General features: G+C 38.4%; 1 protein-coding gene and 1 pseudogene across 4 annotated transcripts in view; both read left to right on the plus strand.

The window, feature by feature from the left end:
* Positions 1-13,475, plus strand: part of Zfp950l12 (zinc finger protein 950 like 12) — a 61,480-nt gene that overhangs the window by 11,788 nt on the left and 36,217 nt on the right. For 2 of the 3 annotated variants that reach the window (XM_087584646.1, XM_087584645.1), the window contains one exon: positions 1,038-6,286. In XM_087584646.1, coding sequence (XP_087440772.1) covers positions 1,038-2,658 — 1,621 coding nt within the window. In that variant the 3' untranslated portion in view covers positions 2,659-6,286. Of the gene's footprint in view, positions 1-1,037; positions 6,287-13,475 lie in introns of those variants that run through there. The other variant, XM_087584647.1, reaches the window with a different exon arrangement.
* Positions 10,523-11,868, plus strand: LOC148001192 (large ribosomal subunit protein eL38 pseudogene; annotated as a pseudogene). Its single transcript, XR_015637691.1, has one exon. The product of XR_015637691.1 is annotated as a large ribosomal subunit protein eL38 pseudogene (transcript).

Below are 13,475 nucleotides of genomic sequence, written 5' to 3' on the forward strand. Positions count from 1 at the left end.
GTTCAAGAAGTTTAAAAAAGATGTAGAGAAAACTTAATCAAAATATCACATATCTTTGAAGAGTAAAAAGTCTCAAAGTGTGTGAATGCAATGTGGATACATTTTATTTGTTATTCTTTGTTTTATAGGTGTATTATAAGTGACAGATATATAATTATATCTATCTTTATCAAAGTAAATCTATCTCTACCTCTCATCTATCCATCAATCTATGTATCTAAGTAGCTATTTATATATCTATTCATCTATCTATCTTATCTCTTTATCTATTCTATGTAAAGAATACAGCACTATTCCTAGTCGATATTGACAGAAGCACTTTATCTCTGTCCCAGTACAAAGTGAAGATAAGTAGTTTTCTCCACTTAATGTAAATTTATTGAACTGAATAACATTTTACAATTAATTGATTTTCCAGTTTTATTATGCATACATCAACAACCTCAAACTGCAGAAAATTTTGATGAGTATTAGTAATGTAGAAATTTTCTGGGGTTGGGGATTTAGCTCAGTGGTAGAGCACTTGCCTAGCAAGCACAAGGCCCTGGGTTTGGTCCTCAGCTCTAAAAACAACAACAAAAAAAAAAAGAAGAAGGAAAGAAAATTTCTGTGCATCTTGGTTCAAGTTGCAAATGTGGAATGGTCTACAAAATAGAAAAATTTATGAATGCAATCTTGAGATCTTGAGGTAAAACTGATTTCTAGCAGTTTTGTTCACATATTTATGTGAAGAAGCTTACGTAGGAAAAGACTGATATAAGTGTGAGGCATGTAATCAATGCTCTTACCATCACAGCAAACATGTAAACTGAATGAAAATGAGGGAGAACACCATGGATATAAATAAAGTGAGAAACACTTAATATATCTGATTCTTCTTTACATTTATTAAACACTGTAAATTCTATTCATACAGATAAAAATATTCATTAGTATACTGAATGATCCTTATGTGCCTGTTACATACACAAGGATGAAATAATATTGTAGAGAAACTCTGAATACATGCACTCTGATAATGATATTCTATATCATAGGCATCTTCAGTGGAATGAAGGAATTCACACGGGAGAGAAAACCTATGAAGGTGTGCAATACAAAGAAGGGTTTGCAACTGTCAGTGATCTTCATACAATTAAAAGAACACTTACTGGAGACTTTGTATACTATAGTACTGTTCAGGTAAACAGAAAAGCACAAACAGGAGAGAAACCTGATGGATTTAACCAATGTGATAATACCTTTGTATGCAACAACCATCTGAGATTCCATAAAAAACGTAATACTGGAGAGAAACACTACACATGTGACCAATGTTGTAAAGCTTTTGCACAGATCAGTAGTCTTCAAAGGCATAAAAAAACACATACTGGAGAGAAACCCTATGCATGTAACCAATGTGGCAAAGCCCTTGCACAATGTGGCCATCTTCAAAACCATACAAAACCTCATACTGGAGGAAAGCCCTATGAATGTAACCAATGTGGTAAAGTCTTTTCATGGCAAAACTCTCTGCAAAACCATAAAAAAACACATACTGAAGAGAAGCCCTATGAATGTAACCAATGCAGCAAAGCCTTTTCTCAATACGGCCATCTTCAAAGACATAAAAGAACACATACTGGAGGAAAGTCCCATGAATGTCACCAATGTGGTAAAACCTTTGCTTATCGTAGTCGTCTTCGAAACCATACAAGAACTCATACTGGAGAGAAGCCCTATGAATGTAACCAATGTGGTAAAGCCTTTTCATGGTACAACACTCTGCAAATCCATAAAAGAACACATACTGGAGAGAAGCCCTATGAATGTAACCAATGTGGTAAAGTTTTTTCATGGTACAACACTCTGCAAATCCATAAAATAAAACATACTGGAAAGAAGCCCTATGAGTGTAACCAATGTGGTAAAGCCTTTGCTTGTCATAGCTATCTTCAAAGCCATACAAGAACTCATACTGGAGAGAAGCCCTATGAATGTAACGAATGTGGTAAAGTCTTTTCATGGTACAACACTCTGCAAATCCATAAAATAAAACATACGGGAGAGAAGCCCTATAAATGTAACCAATGTGATAAAGCCTTTGCTTATCGTAGCTATCTTCAAAACCATACAAGAACTCATACTGGAGAGAAGCCCTATAAATGTAACCATTGTGGTAAAGTCTTTAAATGGTGCAGCACTCTGCAAAGCCATAAAAGAACACATATTGGAGAGAAGTCCTATGCATGTAACCAATGTGGTAAAGCCTTTGCTTGTCATAAATATCTTCAAAACCATACAAGAACTCATACTGGAGAGAAGCCCTATGAATGTAACCAATGTGGTAAAGCCTTTGCTCATCACAGCCATCTTCAAAGCCATAAAAGAACACATACTGGAGAGAAGCCCTATGAATGTAACCAATGTGGTAAAGCCTTTGCTCATCACAGCCATCTTCAAAGTCATCAAAGAACACATACCAGAGAGAAGCCCTATGAATGTAACCATTGTGGTAAAGTCTTTACATGGCACAGCACTCTGCAAAGACATAAAAGAACACATACTGGAGAGAAGCCCTATGAATGTAACCATTGTGGTAAAGTCTTTACATGGCACAGCACTCTGCAAAGACATAAAAGAACACATACTGGAGAGAAGCCCTATGCATGTAACTAATATTGTAAGGCCCATGCCTATCATAGGGATCTTCAATGTCATAAAAGAACACACACAGAAGAGAAGCCCTAGGAATGTAACCAAGCACTCTGCCTGTAAGCAACATGGCATAGCCTTTGCACAAAACAGAAATCTTCAATGGCATAAAACCATCACATACACCAAGAATTTCTGTGAATGCAAACGACATGATAAAGCTTTTGCATTTCTGAAAAGCCATAAAAGAACTCATACTGGAGAGAAGCGGAGTGTATTTACCTAATGTGGCAAAACCTGTGCACGCAAAAGAATTCTTGAAAGGCATTAAAAAAAAAAAATCACATACTGCTGAGAATTTTTGTGAATGTAACTAATGTAATAAACCCTTTACAGATTACAGTGATCTTCAAAGGCATAAAAGAACATTCTACAGAGAAGCCCAATTAACTTAACCTATATTGTAAATATTTTTCCTTTCACAGTCAACATCAAAGTCATAAAAGAACACATACTAGAGAAAAACCCTTGGTAAATCTTTTGAACAGAATAGTGAGTTTAGAGTCAAAAGAACAGATTCTATACTATAAAGAACTCTTTTGAATATAATTAATATGGTGAAGCCTATGTATGTTAATGGCCATTTGCAACGTCATAAAATATAACATGATGTGCAGAAGTCCTATGAATGTAAGGGATCTGGTAAAGCCATTGTACACAACTGTGATCTTCAAAGGCATAAATGAATACATCCTAGAGAGAAGCCCTTTAAATATAATCAGTGCTGTAAAGCCTTTGCTCATTATGGTGGTCTTCAAAAAAATTCCAAATGACACTATGCAGTGAGCCCCTATGCATATATCAACTTGATAAAGCCTTTGCATATCAGAGTCAACTTCTAATGCATGAAAGGATTCATATAGGAGAGACACAGTGAGTTTCTGTGTCTGACTCCTTTGCCTGAACTTGCAGTGCTTTTCCAACTAGTTAATTACCTTCCCTAGCTTTGATAGGATTTATGCCTATTCTTATTTTCACATGTGATGTGGTGTTCAGTTGCTATCCCCAGGATCCTGCTCTTTTTTTTTTTTTAAATCAAAATGGCAGAGCTGTGGTTCTGGCTGTGAATGTAGGTTGGGAGAGTCATAGAGAAGTGTTCAGAGGGTGACCCAACCCAGGAACAAAACCTTTAGCCTATAATCTTTCCTACTTGAAAGATGTGCTGATGTGATGGTAACACAGAAGTTGTTGGATTGCCAATAATTGACTGGTTTACTTTGAAACCCATGACAGAAGAAGGAGCCTGTAAATGATATGTCTCACTGTTAAGAAAATTTGGGGACTTATCCAGCTGCAGGAACAGTGCTTAGAAGAGCCAAGATTTTATTACATGTACTAGCAGCCAGTTTCTGCTTCTGATGTGTTAAATAAGTTAGCCATTTTCCAGAGCTTATTCAAGATTTCACAATCTAGAAATAAATGATCAAGTGTTTGTAAATTATTTCATTCTACTTCATGATATGTAACTTATCCTGCCCTACATTTTTTTCCTCTGTACTTGGTTAAATGATTTCTGTGCTTTTAATGACAATGCTGGGCTCCTTTGGAAAATCATCAGAGTAGGATACTATATAGTAAGAAACACATTTATAACTGATATTACCTCCTGATATTCTATTCCTCAGGTCTTTTGTCTGAACTTATTTCTTTCTTTGTGTTTTGTTTCTATTAGTATTTTGCTTGATATAAATCTGCACTGCATGACAGGAGTTACAGATCAACTAGAAATTCTGTTGCAGAATGGCATGAGCCACCATATAAGTACTAGAACTGAGGTAGTGTCCTCCAGAGAAGCAGTCGTTATGGATAATCTCTGAGCTACCAGTCCACAATAATAAAACATACAGTGAATACTAGAATTCCCTTGAAATAATATAGTATGTCTGCCCCATCCCGCAGGGCAGTCAACCAGGGTCTGGGGTCAACTTAGGAGAGAATGGAGGACAAGAAATCCCAAGAATGGACAGCAAGTCAAGAGGTCTGATCAAGCTGACAATTTTTAATTTTTCTCAGGCAGAAGATATACTGGTAGAAGCAAAATGTAGGTAGGGGTTAACCACAAAGGATTGGGCCTGGCTCGATGACCAAGATATTGGCTGGGTAAATTGGCCAGTGGGGGAAACAGTAGGGTGGGTTGCTTAGTGATCTGACCACTAGTGCCAAGCAACCTGACCACCAGTGCTAAGCAACCTGACAACCAGATTCATTCTATCTATTGAGTTCAAGCAGAACTGCAGGTGCTGGCATAGGTATGGCTCCTTTGATCTAACATAAGGCTAAAATACAATTGGTTTTTAACATGAAGGCTGCTACCACCATCTTATGGCTGCACCCAACTTTTGTCAATATGTTTAAATGCATGTGAAAAAATTGCCTAGATTCACATTGTACTATGTGCCTCCCAAAGTTGTCGATTTTGTGATGAATACTGGGTAAATGAGTACTATCAACCTCCATTGGTGGTGGGATTATGAGATGGTACAACCACTCTGGAAAAAAGTCTGAAGATTCCTCAGAATGTTGGACATAGGAATACCTGAGGACCCAGCTATACCACTCCTGGGCATATATCCAAAAGATGCTCCAACATATAGCAAGGACACATGCTCCACTATATTCATAGCAGCCTTATTTATAATAACCGGAAGCTGGAAAGAACCCAGATGTCCTTCAACATAGGAATGGAAACAGAAAATGTGGTAGATCTACACGATGAAGTACTACTCAGCAACTAAAAACAATGACTTCATGAAATTCATAGGCAAATGGATGTAACTAGAAAATATCATCTTGAGTGAGGTAACAAAAATCACACACACATACACACACACACACACAAACCTACACACATGGTATGCATTCAATGGTAAATGTATATTAGCCCAAAATCTCAAATTGCCTCAAATTCACAGACCACATGAAGCTCAAGAAGGATGACAAAAGTATGGATGCTTCAGTCCTTCTTGAATGGGGGAGCAAAAATATTCATAGGAGGAAATACGGAGACAAAGTTTAGAGCAGAGACTGAAGGAATGACCATTCAGATCCCACCCTATCTGGGGATCCAGTCTATATACTATCCAGCCAAGAAACCGAGACAATATTGCTGATGCCATGAAGTCCATGCTGACAGGAGCCTGATATAGCTGTCTCCTGAAAGGTTCTGCCAGGGCATGAAAAATAGCGAGGAAATACTCTCAGCCAACCACTGAACATAGAATATTGGGGTACCCACTGGAGAAGTGGTTTGCAATCCCATAAGAACAACACTATGAATCAACCAGAGCTCGCAGAGATTAAACCACCATCCAAAGAGTACACATGAACAGACCCATGGCTCCAGCTGCATATGTAGCAAAGGATGGCCTTGTTGGGTATCAATGGGAGGAGAAGTCCTTGTTCCTGTCAAGGCTGGAACCCCCCCAGTGTAGAGGAATGTCAGGGCAGGGAGGCAGGAATGGGTGGGTTGTTGCAGGGTGGTAACACCATCTTAGAAGAAGGGGTTGAGGGGGGATGGGTTTGGGCAGTTATGGACTGCAAACTGGGAAAGGGGATAACATTTCAAATGTAAATAAAATAATATTCAATAAAAAAATTTTAAAAAATTTCACTCTGGAAAAATCAGTTTTCATAATTTAGTTGGAAAAACACTTTCATTGGTAAATCATGAAGCTGTATTTCCTTTGTTTATCAAGGAACAGTGCTTAAATTAACTGTTCTTAATTACACTTTGGTATCAACCTCAAGTTAAGTCTTTCTTGCATAGATTTCTTCCTGCAATACTTTATGTTAATAATGGAAATATTTCTAAATATTTGTTTCTTTAAAAGAGTTTTTGTTTTTATTGATAAATCTCATTAGCAGACTATCAATTTTTTTACTAGGGTCAACTTTCAAATTGTGAATACTACTACCTTTTCTCCTGTTTACCTAAGGTTCCCTATGTGTCTACATTTTCTAAAGTTGAATATCATACAGTACAGTCAGGTCTCCAGTATTGTTTTTCTTTCACCAATACCCACAGAAATTCTAATGTGGCAGCAAATTTCTGTAAAGGGGAAGGTATAGAAGAGGATCCTTTGAACTCAGTGGGAAGCCAGTCTGACTGTACATGGAGCTTCAGATTTAACAGGAGAAATTGACTGTCTTTGTAGACAAGCAGGGCTTCTGTGTAGGGATTGGGTTACATGTATGTGAGTTGTTGGCCAACATGGTCCTGTAGCGTTTCCTAATATAGCTCTATGAAAACTGAAAGCAGGGCCTCATTGCTGAGAGCAACTTCCGCACAATTCACTAAATAGAGAAATCTAATAGGTACAGGCTTGGAGCCTTCACCCTTATGTTTTAGTCTTGTGTAAGAAGGTTCTCCACAGGCTATAAGAAAGAGCAACCAGGATACCAACCCAGCTACAAAACCGTCATCAGGAGTTGGGGATTTAGCTCAGTGGTAGAGCGCTTGCCTAGCAAACGCAAGGCCCTGGATTCGGTCCCCAGCTCCGAAAAAAAGAAAAAAAAAAAAAAAACCGTCATCAACCACAACACGTGCAGTAGGTTCATGGTGCTATCAAAGTACTTTGGCCAATCAATGCTTGGTTTTACTTGAAGCCCAAAATATGTGAGGGAAGATATGCCTTACACTGCCTGAGTGGCCAGAACACTCACAGTGACTTAAACAGGAAGCAGGGATCCTGCATGAGTCAATACTAGGTTCTCTGCTCATGTTGTTGCTGTTAGCTTGGTGGTTTTGTTGGATTCCTAACAGTGGGAGAGGTGTAGCTCTGCCTACTCTTGAGATACTTTCCCTCCATTTGGATGACATCTGGCTTCTGTGAGGTCTTTTGCCTTAAATTCTATCTTGCTCTTTGTACTCTTTGTCCTCTCTTGTCTCAAACTCTGTTCTGAAGAGGAAACAGTGGAGGGGGAGAAGATGTGGGAAAGAAGAGGATAAAAGAAATGTGTGAACTGTGGGAAAAATGATGGTAGGGGAAACAGTTGTCAGTATATATTACATAATAGAAGGCTATATTTTCATTTGGAAACATTAGCTCAATATTTCTAAATAAAAATGCAAATAGGCAAGCAAAGACGATGAAGGAGAATCAAAATGTTGAAGAAAAGAACAGCATAATTTTGATAGTCAATGACCAGCCCATTTCTGAGTCCTGGGGTGGTTTGAATAAGTTTAGATAAACTTGTGTACGTAAATGCTTGGCCCATGGAGAGTGACACCTTTAGGTGACCTGACTTTTTGGAGGATGTCTGGCCTTGTTGGAGAAAGTGTGTAGTGGTAGGGATAGGTTTTGATGTCTGCAAGTGCTCATGCTGCATGGAGTGTCCATGGAGAACTCTTGGCTCCTCCAGCATCATATCTGCTACACACTGCGATGCTTCATGCTTTGATGAAACTGGAGTAATCCTCTTAAACTATAAGCCAGGCTTAATATAATATCTGCCAACATCAAAATATATTATGATAAACTCAAAAGAATTCCTTAAAATGAGGAACAAAACAATGCTGACCAGTCACTATATGTGTAATCAATATGTGGCTCGATGTTCTACCTAGAAGAATAAGACAATTGAAAACAATCAAGGAGATATAATTTGGACAGTAAAATTCAATTTCTCCTAATTGGTAGATGATTGGACATTAGTAACCCCAAAAATTCTACTACCGACTGTCTATAGCTTTATAAATGCTTTCGGGAAAGTGGCTGGATAAAGGATTCTCTGAAAATGGAAAAATAAATCAATAGAAGTACAGTATGCCTCCTGTATCAAAATGAGAAATGGTCTGGGAAACAAGGAATAAATAACAAATAACACAAAATATGTTAGGGAATATACATATATTATATATTATATAATCATATCAGTTTACAGACCTTGAAATGACAATTTTCAACTCCCAGGACAAAATCCCTTGAGAAATAGCATTCTTGAACAACAACAACAACAACAACAAATAACTGCATGGCATCAGCATACTAACAGCTTGATCAATGGAATAGAGTTGAAGACCCACAGATAATTCCAGCCACATATGGAACCCTGATATTTCCTAAGGAATCCACCTAGACACACTAAGAAACACAGTGCATCTTAAACAAGTGATGCCAAGAACCAGCCTGGGCTCTAAGAGGGGTTCTGAACAAGGGATGCCTGGGAACAGTGAAAAATTTATGACTAGAAGTGAAACTATGGATTCTAGCTGATGACCTGTGTTGTGATACATAAAGCCTTTCCAGTCTGCTCCTCTATATATTCTGTTTTATCAAGAACATCGAGAACTCTCTGTGTATATTCTCTTTTCTCTCTATACTAAGAGATCTCTCTGTCAATATCCTGCTTTATTTGAACTCTGTCCATGTTCTGTGTCCTATGCATGTGTGTTTAAGTGTATGAGTTCTCCAAGCAGTTTCTCATTTTATCCTAAAAATTTTTCTGATACCTCATCTCCCATAGAACACAAATCTAATTGTTATTATAGGTAGAAAAAAGTAAGAAAATTGTGTTTGGTGTAAATATGAAAGATGTATATAGCCATTTCATTTTTGTTTCTGACTGGTTTTAAAAGTATAAATGTGTTTCACCTGTCTTGGCTATATATTGGTTTTTAAGTTATTGGGTATGGTAAAACATTTATAACATTGGTAACAGAAAATTGGCTTAAGAACTGGTAGTTCCCAGAAGTGCAGACATTCTGAGACCACAGGAAAGACTGCCACTTCTGCACACCTCTGCCCACATCTCTGGTCCAAGGGGGAAACTGCACAGTGCCTCTGGGCACAGGAATATAGGAACAGTCAGCCGCCGGTACTTCTGTTCTGCACCCAGGACTGAACTGAACCAGTCAAACAACTCCCTGCACCCAAATCTTGTGGGGAAAGAGCTAGACTCTCAGAAGTGCAGATGATCCTGAGAAGTCAGAGGATACTACCCTCTGCCCACATTCTTGACCCAAGAGGGAATCGCCTAATGTTAACTGTGCCTCCTGGGTACAAGGACCTAGTAGGAATCAGGGGCAGGACCCTTCTGATTCCTGGCCATGCCTACAGCTGAAAGACAGTCACCAGGAGTGCCTACACATCTAAGTGCAGAGGTAAGACCCACTTTTCTGCTCCAAGTGACCTGCCTGGTGAATTCAGGACACACAGAGGCAGAAGTCCTCTGGGTCAGGGCACTTCCTGTTTCTGGCTGTGCCCCAAACTAAACTGATACCATCCCACAGTTACCTGCACCCAAATCTGGTGGGGAAGAGTGTTGGACACCCAGAAGTGCAGACATCCTGAGACCAAAAGGCAGACTGCAACTTCTGCACACCTCTGCCCACATCCCTGGTCTAAGCGGAAACTGCATAGTGCCTCTGGACACAGGAATACAGGAATAGTCAGCCACTGATTCATGCCCATGCCTAGAGCTAAAAGACAGTCACCAGGAGTGTTTACACACCTGAGATCAGAGCACCTGTCCCCAGAAAAGACTGAAGAAAAATAGCAAAACAGTTCTACAGGAATGCTGACACAGGCCTACAGAAGGATCAAGCTACTCTCAGAAACAGCAAGACAAGCGAACACCAGAGACAACCCCATGGTGAGAGGCAAGTGCAGGAACCTAAGCAACAGAAACCAAGACTACTTGGCATCATTAGAGCCCAGTTCTTCCACCAAAGAAAATATCAGATATCCAAACACACTGGAAAAGCAAGATTTAGATTTAAAATCACATTTTATTATACTGATAGAGAAATTTAAGAAGAACATAAATAACTCCCTTAAAGAAATGCAGGACGAGCTGGCCCCTGTGAGTTTTTTTTGGGCAGGTGCTGATGCCAGAGCCGAGGGCCTGTCGCCATGCCTCGGAAAATTGAGGAAATCAAGGACTTTCTACTCACAGTCCGGCAGAAGGATGCTAAATCTATCAAGATCAAGAAAACAAGGATAATGTAAAGTTCAAGGTCCACTGTAGCAGGTACCTCTACACCCTGGTTATCACAGACAAGGAGAAGGTGGAGAAGCTGAAGCAGTCCCTGCCCCCCAGGTTTGGCAGTGAAGGAGCTGAAATGAACCGGACATCTGCATGTGACTATTAAAAACCCTGAAAAGGCAAAATAAAATAAAATAAAATAAAAAATAAAAAAATAAAAAAAATGCAGGACGACACAAGTAAACAAGTAGAAGCCTTAAAGAGGAAACACAAAAATCCCTGAAAGAATTATAGGAAAACACAATGAATTGAACAAAACCCTCCAGGACTTAAAAATGGGAATAGGAACAATAAAGAAAGCACAAAGGGTGACAACCCTGGTGATAAAAAAACAAAACAAAACAAAACCAAACCTAAGGAAGAGACCAGGAGTCATACATACAAACATCACCAACAGAATACAAGCGATAGAAGAGAGAATCTCAGGGGCAGAAGATACCATAGAAAACATCAACACAACTGAAAAAGATAATGTAAAACGCAAAAAGCTCCTAGCCCAAAACATCCAGGAAATCCGGGACACAATGAGAAGGTCAAACCTAAGGATAATAGGTATAGAAAGAGTGAAGACTCCCAACATAAAGGGCCAATACATATATTCAACAAAATTGTAGAAGAAAACTTCCCTAACCTAAAGAAAGAGATTCCCATAAATATACAAGAAGCCTACAGAACTCCAAATAGATTGCACCAGAAGAGAAATTCCTCCCATCACATAATAGTTAAAACACCAAATGCACAAAACAAAGAATATTAAAAGCAGTAAGGGAAAAAGGTCAAGTGACATAAAAAGGCAGACCTATCAGAATTATACCAGACCTCTCAACAGAGACTATGAAAGCCAGAAGATCCTGGACAGATGTCATACAGACCTTAAGGGAACACAAATGCCAGCCCAAGTTACTGTATCCAGCTAAACTTTTAATTAACATAGATGGAGAAATGAAGATATTCTGTGACAAAACCAAATTTACTCAATATCTTTTTACAAATCCAGCCCTACAAAGGATAATAGATGGGAAACTCCAACACAAGGAGAGAAACTACACTGTACAGAAAGCAAGAATATAATTTCCTTGCAATGAAACCAAAAGAGAGAAAAACAAACATAATTCCACCTCTAACAACAAAAATAACAGGAAACTACAATCACTGTTCCGTAATATCTCTCAACATCGACAGACTCAATTCCCCAATAAAAAGACATAGACTAACAGACTGGATACGTAAAGAGGACCCAGCATTTTGCTGCATGCAGGAAACACATCCCAGAGACAAAGATAGACACTATCTCAGAGTAAATGGCTGGAAAACAACTTCCCAAGCAAATGGCCTGAGGAAAAAAGTTGGTGTTGCCATTCTAATATCAAATAAAATTGACCTTCAACCAAAAGTGATTAAAAAAGATAAGGAAGGACACTTCATATTCATCAAAGGAAAAATCCACCAAGATTAACTCTCAGTCCTAAATATCTATGCTCCAAATGCAAGGGCACCTAAATTCATAAAAGAAACCTTACTAAAGCTCAAAGCACACATTGCACGTCACATGATAATAGTAGGAGATTTCAACACCCCACTCTCATCAATGGACAGATCATGGAAACAGAAATTAAACAGAGACGTAGACAGACTAAGAGAAATCATGAACCAAATGGACTTAACAGATATTTATAGAACATTCCATCCTAAAACAAAAGGATACACCTTCTTCTCAGCACCTCAAGGAACCTCCTCCAAAATTGAACATCTAATCAGTCACAAAACAGGCCTTAACAGTACAGGAAGATAGAAATAATCCCATGCATCCTATCAGATCACCATTCACTAAGACTGGTATTCAATAACAACAATAATGACAGAAAGCCCACATATACATGAAAGGTGAACAATGCTCTACTCAATGACAACTGGGTCAAGGAAGAAATAAAGAAAGAAATTAAAAACTTCTTAGAATTTAATGAAAATGAAAATACAACATTCCCAAACTCATGGGACACAATGAACGTGGTACTAAGAGGAAAACTCATAGCTTTGAGTGCCTGCAAAAAGAAACAGGAGAGAGCATATGTCAGCAACTTTACAGCACACCTTAAAGCTCTAGAACAAAAAGAAACAAATAAACCCAAGAGGAGTAGAAGGAAGGAAATAATCAAACTCAGAGCTGAAATCAACCAAGTAGAAATGAAAAGAACTATACAAAGAATCAACAAAAGCAGGAGCTGGTTCTTTGAAAAAATCAACAAGATAGATAATCCCTTAGCCAGACTAACCAGAGGTTACAGAGAGTGTATCCAAATTAACAAAATCAGAAACGGGAGATATAACAGGATCTGAAGAAATTAAAAACATCATCAGATCCTACTACAAAAACTTATATTCAACAAAACTGGAAAATCTGGAGGAAATGGACAAATTTCTAGACAGATACCAGGTACCAAAGTTAAATCAGGAACAGATAAACCATCTAAACAGCCCCATAACTGCTAAAGAAATAGAAGCAGTTATTAAAAGTCTTGCAACCAAAAAGAGTCCAGGTCCAGATGGGTTCAGTGCAGAATTCTATCAGACCTTCATAGAAGATCTCATACCAATACTGTCCAAACTATTCCACAAAATTGAAACAGATGGTGCACTATCAAATTCCTTCTATGAGGCCACAATTACTCTTATACCTAAACCACACAAAGACGCAACAAAGAAAGAGAATTTCAGACCAATTTCCCTTATGAATATTGACTCAAAATACTCAATAAAATCCTTGTAAACCGAATCCAAGAACACATAAAAACAAT

The sequence above is a fragment of the Rattus norvegicus genome, chromosome 14 (assembly GCF_021556685.1).
Source record: "Rattus norvegicus strain SHRSP/BbbUtx chromosome 14, alternate assembly SHRSP_T2T, whole genome shotgun sequence".
Lineage (NCBI taxonomy): Eukaryota > Metazoa > Chordata > Mammalia > Rodentia > Muridae > Rattus > Rattus norvegicus.